Genomic DNA, 23837 nt, shown 5'->3' with positions numbered 1-23837 from the left:
CATTTGGGGCTCTCGGGCTCCCTAAGGGGAGCCCGAGAGCCCCAAATGGGAAAGCAGATTCAGGCAGAAACAACGCAGCATTTAGCATTTCCCATTTGGGGCTCTCCTCCAGCTTTCACTTTGGGTCTCCGGTGCTCCCCTGGGAGCACCGGAGACCCAAAGTGATAGCCACAGCAGGCAGAAACACAACGCGGTTGTGTTGGAAAATGCTGCGGTTTTTCTTTCCGAGTTTCTCAGGCTCCTCCGAGTTGGAGGAGCCGGAGAAACTTGGAAAGAAAAACCGCAGCGTTTTCCAACACAATAACGTTGTATTTATGTTTGCGGTCGCTTCAAAAGCGACCGCAAACATACATACAATGTTTTTAAAGCTGCGGTTTTATTTCTAAGTTTTCCGGGCTCCTCCAGCCCGGAAAACTTAGAAAAAAAACCGCAGCTAGTGCTTATTTTTAAAAAAAAATAATTATCACTTAATGAGAATCAGCTGCAGCTTTCCTGCTCTGGTCTCCGGTCCCCATCCTCCGCGTACAGCACTAATGAAGGGAAAGCCACCCAGTGGTAGCTTTTGTTTACTACAGCTGGCTGGCTTTTCCTTCATTAGTGCCGCAAAAGCAAAAGCCAGCACAGGAGGGCATCCATTTCACAAAATGGATGCGCCCATGTGCTTGCTTTTGCGAATTTTGAGCTTGAATAGCTCAAAATTTTACATAGGAAGTTTTAAAAAAGAGAATTCTAGTATTTTTTTTTATGTTGCCTATCTATTTTTTAGATAAACATTTTTACTAGACCATGCCTTTAAGCCAGCAAAGCTCAGAATTCCAGCTGTCACTGCAGCAGTTAATTAAAGCCGTGAAAAGCTTTTCAGATTCCTTTCTTGTAAAATTGCTTTCTGCTACACTTTACACCCACTATTTGACAAGGAACTGTTTATGGTAGTATGTCTATTTCGTGCACTGCTGGAGTTTAACACGATAGAGAAAGTTATGCATGCTATTACTTATTTTAAAGCACAACCATAAAACTTTTAAGATTTTATTAAACTGCTTAAACTATTTTTCTACAACACATTAGAAGCTGCCAATGCACTTGTTCTTTTGTATTCCCTGCTGATTCTAAATTGTATATGTGCATCAGGAACTGGACGATTTCCTATATTACAATGAGCAAGAGGCAAGGCACTCAAGGGGATGACAGTGCGTGGCCATGTATTGTAAAGAATATTAGTGCCCGGCGAGGGTCAACCAGAATTTTAACAAACATTCTGATTGGCCCTCGCCGGGGTTTCACCTGACCGGGAATCCCTCGGCCGGGATTCCTTACGATTGTTCCCGGCGGGGGGCATGCAGGGATTCAGGTAAGTGTTTTTGTTTTTTCCTCCCCCATCCCCTGCAAACAATCCCCTTCCCGCCCTTCCAACCCCACTTACATTCTTATTTCTCCTTTTTCGGGAGCAAACCCGCTAGGAACACTTCTGTTCCCAGCACGTCCACTCCCAAAGGCCCCCATGGAAAGGGAAAACGAACTACATTTTCCTTTCCCCAGCGGCCATTTTCTTTGACTTTTTTTTCTGTTAGTACCCCGGTCTTGAGGGCCGGGGTACTAATTGCAATAAGCCCCTCCCTGCTGGGACATTACCGAGTCATGCCCCGTGGCATATAACTATGGGCCCCAGGGCATTACCGCAGCTCGGGGGCTTATTGCTTAATAATATCCCTACCTACATAAAAGGATATTGCAAGTCACCTCAGAGTTCGGTGATCTTAAAAAGGAGCTCGCCCTTTGGCCTTGTTCTGGAATCCCTCAGTGACTTGCAATATCTTGATAACATATGGTAGCGGGTACTTTATCCCATTATGCGTGGTTTCATTTTTAACGATTTTTACATCACATTGATATATACTCTAAGCACTAAAAACACAATAAAATAAAAATGTGCAGAGGTAGCTGGGAGTGTATTTTTTAACAAACAAAAGAACTGTACAACTGCCAAGCAACTAGCTATTTAACATTGTCTGGTAGGTTCGTGTGTTCCCAAATGCCAGGGCACCTTGCCCTTTTGCGAGTCTCACCTCAGTTTCTGATAAGACTTCAAGAGCGTTGCACCAACTGTGTCTTGTTTACCTGTGCGGTGAGAGAGAACGCAGAGGTCGTTAAGAACACACATTTCTGGCGGACACACAGCGATCAGGAGCACGCATAATACTGGCAGCGCCTCTATCGGCACGTGCAAATGAAGTCATTTGGCTCAAAGCAAGGCGCCACAGTTTTAAACAGCCTGCGTGTTTACTTTACATTAGGAATGCAGTTTTGAGCAGACAACAGTATCTGTAAAAAATGGAAAGTTAATTGATGACGTGCAGGTCCCAGTGGGAATGTTGCTTTTGGATTGTATGCGCTTTTTGTTGGTTAAACACAGACTTTACAAAGATAGCATTGTATGTCAGCGTCCACGCAGTCGCTGAAGAGCTGACGTGCAATACCAGCCACATTCGTTTTTGCTCAGTTCAACGACGAGTGGCAAAGTTTTGTCGAGGGCGCCCCCCAGTGTCAGCTCTGCCGCTTCATTCAGCAGAACAAGTTGTTCAGTTCTAAAGAGCATTTCGTTGTTTGTTTAATGGTGGCCCACGTGGCCAAATCAAGCTTAAAATGAGGTTTGTGAATTTCTATAAGGAGACAGTGCTTGTTTTCCTTGCTGCAGTGTTTTAATGATACTTTCCCACAAAACTTTGTGCAAATGTTCTTAAATGTTATGAATTTTAAAGACACCCATGTCATCTTAATTGATTTCAAACTAGACTTTCTGACAACACAGCACAATCCCTGAAAATACACTTATATAGGCTGGTTATTAGCCACGGATCCAACGCACATCGACAGGGGGATACTTGACTCATTGATTACTAGAAATAATACACCCCTATATGAGAAGAGTGAGGTGGCTGGGCCCCAGGTAAGTCATTAACCAATCAAGAACCAGACTGGATCAAGGTATTAAGAACATAGATGTAACTCTATTGTTGCAGACCCAGTTTAGAAAGACAGGGAAGGAGAGTCAGGTAAATACATCTTCCTAGTCAGGACTCCCATCCTGCAGTCCCTAACTGACACTCATGGAACCCAGAGGTCCCTCAGCCTCCACATTTCATACCATACCTCACAGCTCATACCCTCGTGCATCTTCAGGTAGAAGCCCAAGTCACTACACACCTCCCTTTCTGAAGAAACAGACAGGAAGACTCACCCTCAGTCAAGTACCTTCGAATCATTAAACTAAACTCGACCGGAAAATGGACACACCAAGAAACATGACTCCTTCTGCCTTGGAGTGCCACCTCTAATCATCTGATACATGCATTTATTATTTTATGTATTTATTTGTGTATTACGAGCCAAAGCCAGCAGGCATCGGGGCGCACATTAACACCAAGGACATATCGCAACAAGACATGGTATCGGGAGGGCCACAAGGTGGTCTTTAGCCATTCCGAAATGTAATCAAGTTCCTTTCTTTATGTAAGTCAGGCGGCAATTGGTCCAGGCAATTGCCGCGTGAACAGGAAAAGAGCGGCCACTTCCCCTTACACATTTTGTTCTGGGGCATGTAAAGTGCAAGGTGTTACTAGGACGTGTACACCTACTCAGGGCATGTTGTGTGAGACTCTCACAAGAGGAAAGAAGGGACCGACCCATAGAGGCATTTATGGGTGTGAGTGCTTACCTTAAAACTGATTCTGAATGACACCGGCAGCCAGTGAAGCTCTTTCCGGAAAGCATAAATGTGCTCTCTTCTCGGTACATTCTTGACAATAAGAATTGAATGGTTCTGCAACATCTGAACTTATTTTCCGAATGCAATTTTTGCTAGCACCACTCAGGAGCGCATTACAATAATCCAGACTGGGCATGATCGTTGCCGTTACCAGGTTTTCGCAATTGTTTGCAGATACATAAGGTTTGGCTAACTTCAGAAGTCTCAAATGATAATGTGACCTTTTTATTGTGCTATCGACCAGTGTCTCAGCACCAATGGAGGACTCAAAGGGGACACCAAGGGTTTTAAACTAATACAGCACTTCGATACAATTGTCCTCAGTAGTAAAACTCGAGAATGTAGGGTCTACTTTGGCCCTCGCCCGTGTTGACCCAAAAATCCAGAGCTCAATTCAATTCTCATACTGTTCAGACACATCCAATTTGCTGACATCCATCATTTGATGGCCCTATTGATGCTTGAGATCTTATTAGAGTTGTTGGTATAACCACTGCACAGTTCGATCAGCAGCTGGGCATGGGCAGCGTAATTTGTAAATTGTGCTCCCATTTCCTCGAGTAAGTCACAGAGAGGTGATGAGGGCTGGTGAAAGGCACGCAACCTGTGTGACTCCACAAGTGATTTGTGCTGGGTCAGAAGTAGCATCACCTACTGGCATAATAGCAGCCCCCGCAGCCCCGCGGTGCGGGGGGCCCCGCTAGCATATGTCCGGTGAGGGGGCTCCACTTGAACAAAAAAATGAAAAAAAATATGTTTTCAATTTTTTATTTTTACATTTCTTTTTTAAATCACTCTGCCTTCATAAAGACATTATTTCTGAAACAGAAATAATGTCTTTATGAAGGCAGAGGGACGTCCAGGGATCCCCCACCCCACAACATGGAAGACCCCAGGCTGGAGGCCTCCATGTCATGGGGTGGGGGAAGCCCTATGACTTCAAAAAAGAAATAGTTTATTTTTGAAGTCTCTTTGCCTTCATAAAGAAATGATTTCCGTTATGGTTTGGTCCTTAACGGAAACAATTTTTTTATGAAGACGGAGTGATTTAAAAAGAAACAATTTCTTTTTGAAGTAATAGTGCTCCCCTCAAACCCACGACGTGTGCATGTGTGAGTGTATTGTGAAAGGGTGTACACTTAAATGTGTAGTTGGCTGCCTGTGTTAGTGTATGGTGAAAGGGTGCATGTGCATACAAATGTATGTGTGACTGGGTGTGTGTGTGTGTGAATGTATGGTGAAAGGGTGCACACTTAAATGTATGGGTGGCTGCCTGTGTGAGTGTATGGCGAAAGGGTGCACACTTAAATGGATGGGTGGGTGCCTGGGTGTGTGTGCCTGTATGGTGAAAGGGTGCACACTTAAATGTATGGATGGCTGCGTGGGTGTGACTGTATGGTGAAAGAGTGCACACTTAAATGTATGGATGGATGGGTGTGCATGCATGTATATGGTGAATGGTGTGTGTGCTTGTGTTCAGGGGTGCAACAAAACCTAGATTTCGGGGGGTTGATCCTTCAAATGTTGGGAGAGGCGCTAACTTCACCGGCGGTGGGGGATGGGCAACCTTATTTGTGTGGGGGCATCTAACTTCTTTATGCATTTTAATGAGACTATTCTAATGCAGCTTCAATGTTACAAGCAGTTAACTCTCTCCTTTAAGTGTGAAAGCACCCACTTATGAACTGCTGTTAGAATGAACGGTCTCATGTTCCCTTTCTACCCTTCCAATCACTTCCCTGGCATGAAAGTACTAAACCCACATCACAATTTAAATTGCCTAAAAAATTTGGCATTTGAATGAAGGTACTTACAGTGAAATGCTTTACGTTAGTAATTGCTGGGCCCTTGTTAACAGTGAAACCCAGGTGCCGTTCAACATCTGTGTCCTGTTCTGTCCAGCAACTGCTTTGAAGGTCAGCCAGGTTGAGTCAACATAGCCCAATATTTCTCAGGGTGGGTGCTGCAGCCCAGTCAACTCAATATTGTTAAGCCCCTACTTGTGTTTAATGCCTTAATTACTTATTGGGAATCTTCATTACTCCTAGCCCTATTCTTCCTTGTCCCTGTACTTGTGTATGAGGCAGTACTTGTGTATGAGGCACTATGCTTCATACACAAATACTGGGATGAGGTAGAGGTACATGGAGGTAATGCCTGACTTAGCTACCTCTATCTCCATTACTCCTAATCCCACTCTTCCTCATCCCAGTACTTACCTGTGAGGCAAGGCGCCTCAAACGTAAATTCTGGGACAAGGAGGAGGGACGTGAAGGTAATTCTGGGCCAAGGAGCTGTTTTTGGAGGTTAGGGTAGGGCATGGGAGGGAGAGGGTATGTGTGGGGGTGGCGGGATTGTGTGATAAATCATAATGGTTGTCCATGTCCAGGCTAAGCAGGCATGATATGTGGTATTAGTGGCTAGAGAGGCATTTTGGTGCAGCCAGTCTGGTCATTCCTCATTTTAGTATGACATTTTTTAAACTGCGCATTTCTGATAAAGCAGACCTGCTAAGTGTAATTACCTGGCTAGGCTGGCATTTAGGTGCTGCCAGCCTAGCTGTTTCTTACTGCAGCATTGTATATTTTTTTGGGCATCTGTGATAAAATGATATGATATAAGTCTCTTATAACACAACTGTACATGAGTGTTTCTAGGCACAACAAGCAAGGGAGGGAAGATAGAGGGAGGACAAGACAAATGATCTTACTAGGCCATGTGTCATTCAAATCATGCAAGTGCGAGAATGAGAAATGCAAGAAGAAAGGGAGGGGGAAGTGAAAGTTAGAAGGGAGGGGAAAACGGAACAGTAATGCTCTGAGTAAGTGCAGCCAGGGCAGTGCGACTCTGGTTAGTGCAAGGTGAAAAAGGGACTGTAGGGTTACAGTTACAGCCCCTAAGTGCATGGTAAACCGGAGGCAGTTCAAGGGTGACTGATCAAGAAAGAGCCTGGACTCAGTGAGAGTCTGAGGGTAGCCAAGCAACCAGTCGGTACAGCAGACAGGTAGGTCAGGTAGGTCAGCAGGGGAGTGAGAGAGTAAAAGCAAAGGAGAAGGGGAAAGTATTGAGCTGCTTCTGGAACATCAGGTGGTCCACTAAAGTTTGAGAGAGGCAGGAAGCACTTTCCAGAGGGAGGCCTCTGCAGAGGAGAGAGATCTACCCCCATTCTCTGCCTGGACAAGCGCTAGCCCTTAGAGAGTTGGAGGTAGCTGGGGGAAGGGCTCGAGAAAGAAGGTATTTTAATTAGAGTGTTGGATGTAGTGTGGGCCCGACCCAGGAAGCCTTGTGGATGATGCAAAGGGTCTTGAACTTGATTTTCTGCAACCATTGGGAGCCAGTGGAGAGATTTCAGGGCTGGAAAGATATGATCCCTGGGCTTGTGGCCAAGGATAAGTCTTGCAGTCCTGTTCTGGGTTAGTTGCAGAGGCCAGAGAGTAAAGGAAGGCAGCTTGAGAAAGAGGCTGTTGCAGTAGTCCAGCCTAGAGAGAATCAGAGCTCTGGAGACAGTGAGCTTCTGGGTAAAGTGAGAAAGGGAAGAGTCAATTGGAGGAGGAGCAGCTGGTAGGTAGTGGGACTTCTTGGCGATGTCCGAGATGCGAGGAGAGAATGGGCCAGTGGAGTCGAAGATGAAACAAAAGGTTTTTTGCCTCGCATGAAGGCAAAGGAAGAGGGCCCAATGTAGGCGGCCAGAGTCAGAGAGAGAAAGTAGGGGCAGGGGTCCCAATGAGAAGGATCTCCATCTTAATGGCATTAAGGCAGAGATCGTTGGAGGTGCACCAATCCTGAATCACAGATAGAAAGTCAGGAATGAGCGAAGATGAGAGGAGCCTGAAGGAAAGCTGACTGCCATCCGTATAACACTGAAAGTTAGAGGAGATGGTAGAGATCAGGTGGTCCAAAGGGGCCAAGCAGAGGTTGAAAAACCATGGTGAGAGGATAGAGCCCTGGGGAATGCCACAGGTAGAGAGAGAGGTGGCGGAGAGACCGGGACCAAGTTGGACCTGGGAGGGGCAGTCCAAGAGGAAGGAGGTCAGGAACTCCAGGGCCTAATCCATGATGCCCAGGTTCTCACGTAGTCAATTGATCAGGATGGCGTGGTTGACTGTGTCGAAAGTAGAGGAAAGATCAAGGAGGATTAGGACAGAAGGAATGATGGAATCAAGGTTAGAGAGGAAATCTTCACGGGTGTTCAGCAGAGCTGTTTCCATGCCTCTGGCAGCTCTGAAGCCAGAGTGATGGTCATGGAGACAACCAACAGATTCAATGTGGAGAGTAAGCTGGGAGATGGCCAGCTTTTTCCCAAGAGTTTGCCCAGGAAGGGGATGATGGAGAATGGACGATAGTTTGCCAGACAGGTAGGATCGACAGACGGCTTCTTGAAGAGTGGGTGCACAAGGGAGTGCTTAAGGGGAGGGGGGAGCGTTCCAGTGGTGAAAGAGTGATTTCAGAAATCGGCCAAGGCTGGAGCGAGGGTGTCAATATGGTCCTTGATGGGTCTGAAGGAGCAGGGTAGCACCTGTTTGGATGACACTTTCATGGATCAGACTTGTCTAGAAACCTTGTCAGGTGTTGTCAGAGAGAAAGAGGAGAAAGGAGGAGGAGAGGTAGAGAGGACCTGGGAGGGAACAGGAGAGGTGCAATCTGAAACAGGATTGACCAGTTCTGTGCAGATTGTAAAGAGTTTGGCCATGTTGTTAGAGGCCACAGAGACCCGGGCTTCAATGTGTGCTCTCTTCTTGATTAGTGTTATTGCTTCGACTGGCACTTTTGTGCAACCAGTCTAGGTATGTCTAAATGTGGCCTGGCATGCTTTACTGTAATCTTATTACGTGTTTACACTGGGCTACATTGTGCAGTTAGTGGGACATGTTTTCATTGTGGCATGGCATTTTTAATAGCAAAGCATTAATGTTCCTGTGCACTGTTGGTGACTTGCAAGTATTGGATTGGTGTTTTAGCCAATTCTTCTCAGAAAGTGTGCTGTATATTGCATTATAACACATATTTATATATTTCTCCTCGTACAGTGTGTGGCATACCCCTTCAGCAGCACGTTCATGCGTATTGTGCAAGCGTGATAATCTAGGCCAGCCCAGAGTATAGCACAACCCGTGATTTGTTGCTGAGTTGGGTGGGGGGCTTTCAGCAGGGCTCGCAGGGGGGCCCCCAAATTTTTCTGTTACGCCACTGGCATCACCCCAGCAAATGTTAGATTTTCTATTGTTGAGAAAGGAGCTCATCCAATCAACACCCTCCCTGAAGCAGCCTCCTATGCTAGATAAGGTTTTCAAGAGCCTCTTGTGACCGAGAATATCAAATGCTGCTGATAGATTGAGCAACATCAGCAGCCCAGTGACCTAGCATCTGGGTCTGAAGATCCAACTGAGCATACAGGCTCCCTTCACTATTCAACTAATAATCTGCATGACACTAGACTATTCACAATTTCACATGGATAAAAACCTCAACCTTTCATAAAATCTCACCTGGATCCGTGCATCCAGCACCTCGAAATCTTGTCATTACTATTCCTAGTGCCACTATGACCCAATGAATGACAAAAAATGTTTAAGAAAAAAACACCACCAACTCCTACCAATCTATTGTTTGAACACTCAGTGGTATAAAGTCACATCTTATGTCTCGAACTCTGCACAAAACTGCGTTTGTGGCCAACAACTCCTACACAAAGGTATAACTACTGCACCCTATGTCCTTGGGGCTCACAACTCTAACTCCAAATAAAAACTCCTGCACACTCTGCTTTCTCTTCATATAAAACTACACAGCAAGTGCTTAAATTACTAAATGCTTAAAACTCCTAAACCCTTGCATGCCATGCGCTCCTACTATTGCTTTTGCACACCCTGTGCATCTACTTCATTTACTCTTGCATTCCATGTCCTTTCACTTCCTCTACTTTTGCACACTATGCACTTAAACTTCACAAATCTCCATAATGCTTAAACTTTCCAATTCTCAAAAGCACTATAATCTCTATGCACTCCTAAACTAACATTACATCTCCATACTCAATGCTGCAATTTCACTCTTACTGTATCAAACATAAGGTACGCATAAGTTCAAAACTAGAAATGCATCACAACCCCCAAATAGAAGTGGTGATCAGTCACTGCACTGTAGAGATCTAGCAGTAAGAGATAAGCATTCTAGACAGTTGGCATACGGTGCATGGTTAACCATTTCATCCATTTATATGAGCTGGCAAACACTTTCTATCAAACAACAACTGCATTATCTTAGCCAGAGCCCTGATCCTATCCTATCTGATCCATAGCTTGATTACTGCAATGCCCTCTACATTGGTGGCAATAAATTCACTATTCACAGAATACAAATTCTTCAAAACAACGCCCTGCGAGCTGCTCTCAGCATGCCCAAGAGACCGCACATATACAATATCAGGTGCCAAAATAACTGGCTGTCCACCCAAAATAAAATTCATCTAAAACTGCATCAGTTGTTCACAAAGCCCTGAACAATGCTGCACCTAGTTACCTTACGGACAAATTCCTTAGGATGAGTTCCACCAGACCAGCAAGCATATCCAATGCCAATAGCCTCATTATACCTAGATTCAAACTAAGGTTGGGGGAGGTACCTTCCATGACCGAGCAGCCCAACTCTGGAACTCTCTGCCCCACCCTCTACGTGATAAGCAGCCCTTTCTGAAATTCAGATCTAAGTACATCAATTTCCTGAGAGCTGCCGACAACTAGCTTACTAGCACTTGCTCAGTCCTGTAACCTCCTAGAGTACATATGCTAGATACCACCTAGTTGCCACCCACGTGTAAATGCTCCCCTCTGACTAGTGATGGTTGTCCGGCCAGCGCCTGTATATATGCCGGCCTTGTCTAGTCTGTAGTTGACCTCCATGGTCAGTGTATATTTAACCTGTATATAACCTGCACATCACTGTACATCTTGCACATCATTGTACATTAGCCGCAATCTTGTATTTAGCCTGTATGTAACCTGTACATAACTGTATATTTATGCACATCATTGTACATTATCCATAACTTTGTAATTTAAGCCTCGCATTGTCTGTACTGTTGCGCCCAGCTACCTTTGGGTTTGGTGCGCATTATAAGTGAATAAAACAAACAAACAAACATTTATGTTGCTTTACTCCTAATAAACCTAAAATACTATATCCTATATTTATCTAAGAACTTCTAACACACTTCGCTCAGACACTGACCAATGTCACAGGACACTGCTTACTGTAAACACTCTATTTAAATACATCACCTATGATGCTACTACTTAATATACAACATCATTTCTCTAAATACCACTAACATTAGACTAACCATTTGTCTGAATTGCTATACTTCCCCTCTGTACATCACAAATGCGCTCTAGCATTATTAGAAAACGCTTTGATCTTAAAGAATGACTGCTTTACAGGTTGCATCTTCATATTGGGTCACGGTCCTTAATACTCATTGGGTCCGGCTGGGCCAGATTAGCCCGGTAATTGCCCATTCGTGGGTGCCGGACCAGAGGCGAGTTTGGAGGTGGCCTTGCCATCCCTTTGCGGCATGGAAAAACATGTTCCTATTCTCACAAACCACCACGCAGCATGATAATGTCTGTATTCCCCCTAAAGTGTCTCAAGTGCTGATAACAAGCTGCAGTTAAACCTTTCTGCCAGTTGACGAATATACATATTCAATGTGTGACGAATCTGTGAATGTTGCCCCTTCTCCCCTTCTGACCCCAGTGCAATAATCCCCCTGGGGGTGGTGCACCAGGGGAGGATCACATAGGAGAGAACAACCCTTACGGGATTAGGAACGACCCTACCCTGAGGACGCTGTATACCCCCGCTTCAATACACCCAAACACTTCTCCAATGTCAAATCTTCCTCCCCCCCTCTCTAGATAAAGCCAACGTGTTCTATTGTCAAGTTAGTCAACCTAACCTACTTGACAAGACTAAAACACCAGAGAATACAAAATATGTTACATATAGCTCTGTCTCGAGTACTGTGAAGAAGATGACCAGGAGTCCGAGGATCATTCTCGAGAAGCAGAGTGTACGGTCTAGCCTCCTGCGGTATCTGATTGGCTGAAATCAGCTCAATCATCCAGCACAGGAGTTCAAAGACAGCTCAGCTAAGACAATGGGAGAGAGCTATCCTCTGAGGATGAATTGCACAAGCCGTACATCGGGCGAGCAGATGAGAGGCGAATGGGAAGCCGTGAGCAGAGGCAAAGAAGAACCCAAACGTAGTCCAGAATGGAAGAACTATTCTGGTTGCTTCCAACTGGAACCTGTGGGCACCCCAGGCTTCAGCAAAGCACCTGAGAGGGAGGAAGCTCAGCCGGGAAGAGTCAGGCTTCTACAGAGCCACTGCAGACCCAGTTGCTTACCCGAATGCTACCGGAGCCTCGAGAAATGATGCAGCTTCTCAGGAAATGCTGATACCTGTACGATAGAGACAAACAGGTATGCAGGTTACCCGAGGGGTGCAAGAGGTCCAGGGAAGCAAGGGAGTGAAAGCAAAAGCTGCAATAAGCGGGCTTGGGACCCCGAGAAGAGATTGAGATTCTGTGACCTGCACCCATAGGGAAGTCAAAGTATAAGAGGTCTCAGACCCTGGGAATAACCAGGAGAAAGAAACAGGAATCGCATGTTTGGCAGGGGAGTGAAGCAAACAGATACAATGACACATTGCGAGTCTGGGACTGGCACCCATAAACGAGACAAAAACCTAAAGTAATGAAGTACAAAGGGGTCTGGGACCCTGTAAAAGAAAGGGCCACAGTTCATGAGAAGACATTTGCTTGGCAGGAGAGTTAACCAAGCTGTTCAGAATATTGTGATTCTGGGACTTGCACCCAAATGAGAGTTTGGCCAAGAACCCTGGAACTGGAAAAGACTAATTAAAAGAAACCCTATGCTTGGTGTGGAATTGTGCCAAGTTGCATAGATAAAGAACTATAAATGTCAAAATGTCAAAACATTTGCCTAAGAAAATACAGGGCTCAGAAACCCAAAAGGAAAGAAAGTAGAACAAGAAGGACTCTAAGGGAATGGAGCACAACCCTAGCAAGGGAGTCTTACATTTGTGAACATTTGTTTATTTTATCACTTTTCATTACCCACGAGACTGGGAAACACTACTGCCCATAAAAAGCAAGTCAGGGCTGCAACAGGAATCTTGCTTGTCAAATATCATTGCAGACGAAGTCCTTCTCCCGGCACTGCTTGTCACAAAGATCACAGCCTACCAAGTTATTTCATTAATTTTTCCCTTCCACCACTGTCACATACAATAAAGGCAAATGTTACTTAAACTTGTCCGGAAAGGAGCGTGAGATCATAAAGTTTCTCAAGTTGATTAGTCCTTTCCTCAAATCTTTTTTCATCTACCAATGAGCAATACTGGCTCTGGGCGCCCTTGCGTTCCAGCAACAGCAGCGCTGGAACGCAGGGCCAACGACCAGGCACGCAGCACTAACAGGCACCCCGGATCCTCATTGCTTCAGCAATGTCCCAGAACCTCCCCCGTGGTCCAGGGGTCAAGCGGCCCGTGCAGTGGCCGGCACCCTGCACGGCCACGACTCGTTGGGAACTACATATCCCAAGATGCATCTCCCTGAGCACCACAGCGCGTCTTCCTCGTACCCCTGTCCCTCCGCTTCAGTGAGGGCTCTGTTCCTGCGGCCCACCAACTGTTTCCAGCACTGTGATGCCGCACTGCCTCCATTACTTCTGTCTCGGGACTTCTCTTATTTGGATACTTCTCCAATGCCACCATCATGCTCCCGCTTCCCTGCAGTTTTCTCTCCCATAACTTCTGAATCAGCTTTTTTCGGGACTTCATGGATATAAATCTAGCAGCCTTTCTACAAGAATCCCGCTACGGCCCTTCATCTTCTAGGTTCTTCAGCTCCTCATCGCAAAAATTGATGTACATGGGCTATGTGGTAAGTTATTAACCAATCAGGAAGCAGACTGTACCCAGGACAGACAAAGTCGCCCCTTTAAAAATTAAACAAATAAAAATAAAATTCCTCGGAAACTCATGGTTCTCAAAAACATTGGACTATCAGGGAGCTGAATTTAGACATTTAGAATGTCATTGGAGGAGAAACCAAAACACCAAGAACAATGACGCTTATAAACATGGCATTCTAAAAGCAAAAAGTGACTCTTTCTCAATCCAAACAAATAACTCAACTAATTCAACTGGAGAACATTTTAAAACTACTCTCAAAAAGATTCAAAATCCATGTATTAGTCCTACTTTTTTTCACCTCCTGAAAAGTGGGCAGAGAAAATGCAACTTGTCTTTAATAAAAAAAAGATCAAAAATAGAAGAGAAAAACATAGCTATCAAATTTCATCAGCCCTCATTCATACTGATAGAAACACTTCTACCCAACATTACTTTAACCCGACCAATCCATCCAGCTCATGCCATAAAAGTACAGAACAGTTTTCCTTTAGAGTGATGAGCCTACAAGTCACCATAGGAATCATCTCCTCCATTCGCCCTACATCTGGTCCTGCAGATCCCGGTCTCTCTTTTGTTATCAAGGAATGTGTCCACTCTAGGCCCTATTATCACACATTTTATAAATACCTATTTCAAGGAAAGCACCATCGCATCAGTATTAAAACAAGCTTGGGTCACTCCTCTACTCACAAAATCCCCCCTTTACCCTGCTGACCCAACAATCTACCGTCTGATCACTGATTCCTACTTTTGAAAGAGTCTTGATAAGACAGCCACCATACAACTGCAATCAAATATTGAAGACTATCATATGCTGCGTGATCATCAATCGGGCTTTCGCCCTTACAGGAGTACTGAGACAGTGCTCTTTAAACATAAGAGATTCTTTCTCCAGCTAATGGGCCAAGAAGGTGTCCGGTCCAAGGATCGAATGCCAAAGGATAGAATACAATAGGGTCGAGTCAATAGGACCTAAAACAAAAGGGTCGAATTTTTTTTTTAAATGTATATTTTTTTTGGGGTTCCCGTATAGGAAAAAAAGGTGATTTTTACACCAAAAACAGGGGATTTGGGGGGAACCCCCAAAAAAAATTCAACCCTTTTGTTTTCAGTCCTTTTGATTCGACCCTATTGTAGTTAGATCCTTTTGATTCGATCCTTTGACCAAGAACACACTGCATTGCTTGTGCTACTGGACTGCCACTCTATTTTACTACAATGTATTGAAGAAAACACCAAAGCTTTTACATTAAGTATGAATTGGTTCAAAGATTTTCTGACCAATTAGTACCCGGCGGGGCCGTGGTTTCGGCCTCCCAGGCAATGAGGAGGCGGAGACCGGGGTCCTTACCACATGATAAAGCCTCTGCTCTGAGCATTCGCAGAGCTGGAAGCCACCATATAACCCTGCCGTGTCCCAGGTAAGTGCACCGCTGTGCCCCCGTGTTTCCATCTCCCCATCCCCAGTGGTCGAAGTGTAAAAAAAAAGTAGTGGAACTATGTTCCCTGCTGGCTTGCCCCCGCTCCCTACAAACCCCATCGCTGCACCCCCTCAGACACAAAATCCAAGCCCCCAAACAAACACACCTGCTGTTTATGGGAATGTTCAGTGCTCTGCACTGATGTGCAAGCTTCAACTTCTTCCTACACTTCCATTTTAAAACTAAACCATTCCAGAACGGGTTCTTTTTAAAATGAAAGTATAGGAACAGTGAAGCTTAAAAATAAAAAGTATAGGAGCACCGCTCCCGACCGCTCTCACCCACTTCTACCTCTGCCCATCCCCCTTTTCAACATGTTTAGCCCCACCCCACTTAACTGCTGATGCCATGTCCCTGGCCTGCACTGGGAAAAGTAGTGTTCCCGGTGCGTCCCTGACACTCACGTACTTCCCTTCTCCCTGATTCATGGCGGACATCTGTTTTGGTGTTTTTTTTTTAAGTTGAGAAATGGCAAACACCTTGTTTCTCACAGGGGGGCATTACCGGGGCAGGTAATGGCCCGGACTATCGTTAAATCCCTTGCTTCGCTCAGGCTTCTACCTGGCCCAGTAATGCCCCGCCCCCACTTGGGTTATTTTGCTTAAAATCGCCCTTCTCATGTTGCTAGACCTCTCGACAGCTTTTGATTTAATTGATCGCTCCTTGCTGCTGAAGAGACTACGCACAATTACTGACTGCTTGGAGCATAAAATTGCCTGGATGGCATCGTTTCTGGGCCCAGCACTAGCCAGGATGGCCAGTGGGGGCTTCCAATCACAATCAGAGACATTAGAGTGTGCCGTCCCAAAGGGAGCATGTTTATCGCTGACTCTCTTCAATGTGTATACATGGCCTCGTTTCGATCTACTTGATGGCATGGACATAAAAAACACTAATTAGGCTGATGATACTCAGCTTGTCTTCAAACTCACCGGCAAATATGAGGTAGACACAATTAATGTTAACAGAGTTTACAACCTTATCCAACATTGGATGGGCGTTAACTCCCTCGCCCTTAATAATGAGAAAACGGAACCGATGCTGGTTGGCTCAGCTCAATGGCTAAAGAAGATGGATGTGAAACATAGACACTTGAAAATTGCTAACTGGTCCATCCAAATTAGTTCCCAAGTGAAGACACTTGGCATCCTCCTTGATTCTGGGCTTGACATGCTGAAGCACACAGGCGAAGGCATCCTGCGCGTATGTAAAAAAAACTGATACGGCAAATCAAACCCTACCTTACTACCTACAATTCGTCGTCAGTTGACTCAGCACTAGTAAACACTGGCTTAGACTACTACCACAGCTTGTTAGCTGGTACTACAAAAAACAATATTAAAACGCTTCAGGCGGCTCAAAATTGAGCCGTCGGAGCTGTAAGCAGAATAAATAACAGAGATCACTTAACCGAGGCCAGGAGATTCCTGCACTGGCTCCCGGTCTGTGATCGCATTAAACATACAATTCTTACCATCACTCACAAATGTGTACCAGGAAAAGCACCAGAATATCTCAAAGAGTGCATACATAAGCCCCCATTCTGAGAACCAGGCACTCTATTTTCACGAACAAGTTGGTTGCTCCAAGGCATAAGCTAAAGACCTTTGGGGGCACAAGTTTCAATGTATGTTCCCCATATCTCTGGAACCTGATCCCTCAAAGTAGGAATAATATACCTAGCCTTGCCAATTTTAAAAAGGCAGTGAAAACACACCTTTTTAATTCAAAGGATTAAACCTTTTTTGATCCCTCTCGGCCTGCTATCCTTTGACCTGGTACTGCTTAGGTTGTTCGTTTTGTGTCTGTCTTGTGTGCGCACTGAGGCCTTCGGGCGTGCTTCGCATTGCAAATAATGAAATAAAAAAATTGTACATCCAGAATTTGTACTGTTCGCTATGTTTCCTCCCTGTTCCCAGTGAAAAGGGGAGTTCCACAGGGCTCGTGCCTGCCCCCCTTACTGTTTAATATTTACATCAAACCGTTTCAAGACCTCCTGACAAATTTGGGTGCCACCTTCCAAAACTATGCCGATGACACCCAAAGTGTCTTCAAGCTAAACAGAGATTTCTCGTCTAATATCACTTGCATTCAATTTCTCTTCTCCCAAATTGAAAAATGGATTGCAGATAACTGGTTGGATTTAAATCAAAATAACACAGACATTCGGGTAGTATGCACTCCAGTCCAATTAAAACCCATTCAACACATCTGTATGCAAACACCCCCCTTTCAGGAGAAACAATTGTTACACAGACTAAAATAAAAACACATGGGATGCTATTTGATTTCAATCTCTCTATCATTCCCCACATAAATAAAAGGTTACATTCTTGCAATTATGACCTCAATTATTGACCGGTCAAGTGGCACAGCGAGTAGAGCGCTCGCTTTGACATCTGTGCAAAGCCTGCTAACGCAGGTTCGAATCCCGGCGGGGCCAAACTCAGCCTTTCATCCTTCCGAGGTCGATAAATGAGCACCACACACCGTGGGTAATAATAAGCAGCGCTCAGATACCTGAGGGTTCGTAGCGCTATATAAATGCCAAAATCAAATAAATAAAAAATAAATGTTTCTTAGACAAATTAAAGCACTCCTATCGGCCGAACACTGCACTCATATTGACAGCCCCATAATAGGAACCAAACTTGATTATTGTAATGTTCTTTATGCTGGAACCACAAAATACACTCTGCAGCGTCTGCAGGCGATCCAGAACACAGAAGCACGTGTAGTCACAGGTGCACAGAGAAATCCTCACATTACAACTATCCGGCACAAACTTAATTTGTGTGCCAGTTAGGTATAGAACATAGTTCAAATTGTTAGCCATCACCACGCACCGAGCGATTTAGGGTAAACCTCCTATTTAAAACAAAGATCCAAGCTTCAGACCTCAAACTGCCGCCAAAGAGCTGCCACTCATCACACACTCTTTTTAAAAGATCCAGAGCTTTCAGAAAATCCTGTACTGCTCTTTCCACTAAGCTCGGGAATTCACTTCCAGAATCTATTTGTTCGATAACGGACTTACTCTTATTTAGACAAAAAGTCAAAACACTCGCCTCTTAAATACAGGGATTGGAATCCTTGGGACTTTCCTGCTTTTGTTTTTTCCCTACCACTTTACTCTGTCCCTGGACAAGTGCGCAAGCACCCTTGGGTGGTAGCACCTTTCTTCCTCAGGTGTGCATTCTCCCAATCCTATTGGCTGTTCTCCCTTGGCTAGCCCCCTATGAAAAGCTTGACTACCGTTGTGGTGCTGGGGTTCAAAATGAAAGTCGGAAGCAGCGGGTGAGGGATAACCAGTACATGTATTGATATACAAGTATTTCCCTCATTATGTACATATAATTCCAGAGGGGAGTCTACAGAGGCGTTTAGTAGGAACACTCATGAAGGTTCCCTTTCCCAGCCTGTGACGCGCTCTGAGTGTCCTTTTGCATCCCATGTCATTCCTGATTTGACTGAGAGGCGTACACGGGAAGTCTCCACATGCCCCCTTTCCTTCAAAAATCTTTTCATGTCTCTGCACTCAGTTCAAACCACAGCCTTTACACTTCACTAGTAATTTTCATACTCTAACAATCTCTTCACCATGTTCAAAATCGGGGCTGGGAGGTTCACATGACAATTCTTAAAGAGAGAATGAACATATTCATTAAGTACTTTTGAGGATGCGGTGTCGATCTTCGTTTGATGTTTGTTCTTAGCCTGGCTTGCTTCCTTCTGTACTGGCTTTGGTTGGAGTTTCCACTTGCTTTCACGTGTCCTCAATCTCTCATGGTGATGATGTGGTTGGGTTCTTCTCATCTCCTTTATGAAACAGGGATACCCTCACTACATGCTTTAAACGCCAGTTACTATGTGGTTGGTCCCTATAGGTTTTACCCTTTGGGGGAAGGCTGTGTTTGGACACAGTGTTGGGCCCTAATGGTTCTTTTGTATCTGGAGCCAATCTCCCATGTTTACAAAGAGACGTTTGACTGACTTCCTCCTGTTAGAGTGAAGTTTCCCGGTCCTCTGTGCATGTCTAACCCTCCACAGTATGTTGTCAATGGAAATTGATTTGAAATCGCTGATATTTAGCAACCATGGAGGAATCAACATGAAACAGGCCCTTCTCGCTCTCATTATTTGAAAGGGGGTGAGCGGGTGGGTTTCTGTTATGTAGATCGGTGTGAGTCAGTGTGCTTCTACAGATTCCATTACAGTTTCATATGGGTCCATGTTGGAGGAGGCTGCCAGCTGAAGACTACCTTTCATAACCTATTTTCCCTCTTAAATTGGCCATTGGCCTGCGGGAGTGGGGGTAATACAGGCCGCTTTCTATCGTGATATCCCACAAGCACAAAGGTATTCTTTAATTTCGTATGATACTATTTGGACCAAGTTCTTGGTTACCAAATCCTTATGGAATGTGTCCTTGGGTGTAGTGGTATTGGACACAAATATCCACCAATCCACACAAATATCCATGAAGTCCTGATAGCCAAATAGGACAACCCCATATCAGTGCTTGTCATGCTTTTGGTCTAAGGGACAAACAAAGTCGAGCCCTACCCCTTCCCAGGAGGCAGGTGGCATCTCTATGCACTTGAGTGGAGCTTGTCTCATCTTTGAACTCTTGTCCCTGTCTCAAGGCATCCCTGTCTGTTTTTGACTATTCATGTAATCACCTTTTCTATCTGAGACAACCTGTAGACTTCTCTAACCATTGTTTGTGAGGATGCCCTTTGTGTCCTGGGTCTATAACTTGTTTGCATAAATACATGATTGGAATGATCTTGTTGTTGCGAAACAGCACGTCATTCATTAAAGCAATTTTTGGGGACCCTTGGTAGTATGGGCACACGCCTAGAGGAAGAGATCTATCATCTGGTCCTCCTTTAACACATTCCTTCTCTGGGCATTCTTTCTCTTTGAGATGCCAGGAGTCTTCATGAATGGATGCTGAATCATTGTCTCCCACATCCTGGAGGTTTCCCACTATGTATTCATATTTCAGGAAGGTACTCACCAGTAATCTTGGGTCTGGAAGCCTGGCCATGCAGTGTGATTGTCCATTATTCTATTCTGGCATGTGCTCCAACTGAAAGGTGTACTCTTGTAAATGTGTGGCGAGGCTCACCAGTCTTGATGTGGCAGTTTTCGTATCTGCCTGGCAGAGTGGGTGGACCAGTGGCTTGTGATCCATGAGGAGAAAGAATTTCCTTTGCCAGGCATAAGTGTAAAATAATTCAATTTCCCAGGCGTATGCCAAAATGTCCTGCTCAATAAGCAAGTATTTTCTTTCCGGTGTTGAGAGCGTCTTAGAAATGAAGGCGATCCCGGTTTCACCTTCCTTTGATTTCTATGTGAGGGGTGCTCCTAGAGCGTAGGTGCTGGAGCTTACTGTGATTGATAGTCTCAGGTGTGGTTGAATGGTTGGAAGAACAGCACCCAGAGGAGGCTCTTTTTAATATTGCAGACGGCACCTTCTTGTGTGGATGACCATTTATAGACCTCATCCTTTTTTAGGTTTTAGGGGCAGTCTCAGAGGTTGGGTTTTCTCACAGACCATAGTACTCTGCTAGTCCTACCTTATTCTGCGATGCCGGGGCATCTGTTATGGTTCCAAGAAGGTTACACTTTGGTCTGATTGCTTTTTCTTACGTGGTGTAGAATAGAGATTATTTAAACAAAAAGGAGAGATAGAGGGGTATGTGACACCAGCATACCCTCAACTTGAAGGGATCAACCCTTAACACTTTGCAACAACAAAGCGGGTGCTACTCATTGCTACCTACTCTAGGTGGACTCTATTCCCGTCCCATATTCACTTATGGGCCTAGAAACGAACACTGTTTAGACACGGGTTAGTAAAATAGTAAAAAAATATACATATTTTATTATTCAGTTACACGCAAATATTAAGAACACCATCAGTGTAATATTACAGTGCTTCTTAAATTTCCCACAATAAACGTCTAAAAGACGTGCTCATAGAATTATATGCACAACCTTCAACCCTTCAATCGGTAAATTAATTAATTTGGATTCTTAACCGTTAAAGTCTACTGTGCTGTGTTGCTTATCACACTCGGACATACCTCACTGAGCACACTTCACTTAAACTCATTCCATTAATTCTATATCTTCAACCACTATCACCATCTCATTCCACACACGCAACTGGTGCCCACAGACATATCCCACTATGTCTGTGCAGAGGGTGCACTTCTCTTTTTGTAACACCACCTGTGCGGATTTCAGTCTTTATAGTACCGTGGTCATTGTGATGGTGTACTCTTTGTGGACTGTCCATACGCTGGTATGTCATCCTGGAATTATGTGACATTTGGGATGTCTTTCAATAAGGTCTCAATCGTTGGTTGGAACACAGATGTCACTGAGTGGAATACGAGCTGCATTTGTGCATATTGAAAAGTCTGACCTGGAGTGATCAAGACTGTGAGAGCCATAGGGGAGTTGAACAGTTTCACTGGTGATCAGCATCCCTCATGTCGAGCTTCAGGGAGACTCTCTTAGCATTTGAATGAGCTCAGAAATACCTGGTAGGGAAAAGCTATCAGTCAGAACATCTTGATTTAGGCTGCGCAGATCTACGCATAGGCAAATCTGTTGTGACAACAGGTTCTTTGTCAGGACCAGAGGATTTAGTCATTAGGTTCCTTTGACAATTTCTATGGTTCCCTCAATAAATCTAATTTAGCAGAGTCTGTTTGAGGCCTTCTCTCACTGGGTGTGGTACTGGTTTCACTTTATTGTTAACCAGAACAGTTCCCTGTCTAATTTTGATTTTATGCTCAGGTCATTTGATACAGCCTATGCATCTCAAGAAAACATCCTTGCTTGTGTTGAGAATGTCCTCTACAAGGTCTTTGTGTACTAACTGAACTTGATCTTCTTTGTTCAGGGCCAGTATGATATCTAGCCTTGCTTGATTCTACCAACCCAAGATTTTCGGCCCATCCTCTGCTACTTTTGTCTAGGCCAATCGTCCTTTGTAATGTATGCAACATTGTTTGTATCCTAGAAGCTTCAAGCTTGACACTTACGCTGTCAGTTTAATGTGAACTTTCTTCACCTGCACTGTGTGTATGTTGACCATTTTCTTGAATGTTTAAAGTGAATTGACTGTGAGGTCTGAACCAGAGTGGGCCATCAATTTGACTTAATTGTCAAATACCTTGATTATGCAATGTGGCTTGGATTTTGTGTTTCCTTCCTCCTTTCTCTCTTTCGTTCTCTTCCTCAATTCCTCTTTTTCTTTCCTTCTTTCTTTCTTTGTTTGTTTCTTTCTTTCTTTCTTCCTATCTTTCTTTCCTTCTTCCTATCTTTCTTTCTTGCTTTCTTTCTTTCTTCCTTTCTTTCTTTCTCTCTTTCTTTCTTTCTTTCTTTCTTTCTTTCTTTCTTTCTTTCTTTCTTTCTTTCTTTCTTTCTTTCTTTCTCTGTTCTGAAATCACAGTATGGTGGTCTCTTCCTTACTGTGAGAGCTGTCACTATTTGTATCGCCATATAGATTTGCTACTGCGTTTCAGCACCTCTGTCGACATACCTTTGAAATGCATCCTCGCTTTATGCAAACAGTGAAGTCTTTACTTTTTGCAGGGCACCTGGCATTGAGTCTTTGGTGGTCTATGCCTCCATAGTAGATTCATGTTTCTTCGTGGCTGCGCCTTCTCACCTCTTGCCTGTCCCTGCAGACTGTAGTCCAGGTTTCTTCTCCAAAGCATGTTAGTGTTAAATTTAGAACATGCACTTGAGTGGCAGTGCTGTGTCATGCTATTTTTTCTACTTGATGGTTCTTCAGCAAATCTGGCTGCCTGAGTGCTCTGTATAAAAATAGGTCTTTTTCTTGAATAGTTCTGTCTTGAGTTTTACAGATGTTGGTATAGACAGGTAACATGTCTCTTACGAGGTATTTGGTGTCTGTCGAAAGTTGCACAGAGCCGCATGTTCACTCAAATTGACAAAATAGTTATCCACTGGTTCTCCTAGTTGCTGTGTCCGAGAGAACTCTATATTTTGTGACATTACATTTTCTTTTTTAATGAATCTTTTCACCAGTCTTCTCAGCACTTCCCCATCGTTGGCTTGTGCAGGTGGCGCAGATTTACCATGTAAGCTTTTGAATAATTTCTGCCATACTACCAACGCATTGAGTATCATGGACTTCTTCCTCCATGCAACATAAACCATACCTCAAACCGCTTCCACGTGTACCATGAACAGCTGATGCCAATGTTTCCAAGGAACAGACGGTTGGCTTGGCATTGGAAAAAACTGCAGAGGTGGCATCACACCTTCCCTGAGGAGGCCGATCATGTTGGCTCGGATCCCGTCTCGACACCAATATGGTGCTTTTGCTGCAAATGAAAGGCAGAAGCAGCTGGCGAAGGATAACCAATTTATTGATATACAATATTCATTATGTGAATATATTCCCTAAGGAGAGTTTGCAGATGCTTTCAGGAGGAGCACTCACAGTAGCCCCCTTTCCCAACATGTGCAGTACTCCAAGGGTCCTTTTACACCCCAACTGTTCTTTTACACCCCAGTGCTCCTGCATGGGTGGCTCAACGAG

General features: G+C 44.5%; 1 protein-coding gene across 3 annotated transcripts in view; it reads right to left on the bottom strand.

Moving 5' to 3' along the window:
- Positions 1-23837, bottom strand: part of SYTL3 (synaptotagmin like 3) — a 778488-nt gene that overhangs the window by 446602 nt on the left and 308049 nt on the right. For all 3 annotated transcript variants that reach the window (XM_069607884.1, XM_069607886.1, XM_069607885.1), the window contains exon 5: positions 2067-2118. In XM_069607884.1, the coding sequence (XP_069463985.1) occupies positions 2067-2118 (52 nt within the window). The remainder of the gene's footprint in view (positions 1-2066; positions 2119-23837) is intronic.

Source organism: Ambystoma mexicanum, chromosome 4q, assembly GCF_040938575.1.
Source record: "Ambystoma mexicanum isolate Mex_15411 chromosome 4q, UKY_AmexF1_1, whole genome shotgun sequence".
Taxonomy (NCBI): domain Eukaryota; kingdom Metazoa; phylum Chordata; class Amphibia; order Caudata; family Ambystomatidae; genus Ambystoma; species Ambystoma mexicanum.
The sequence above is the reverse complement of the archived record's forward strand: the minus strand, read 5'-3'. Positions and strand labels throughout refer to the sequence as shown.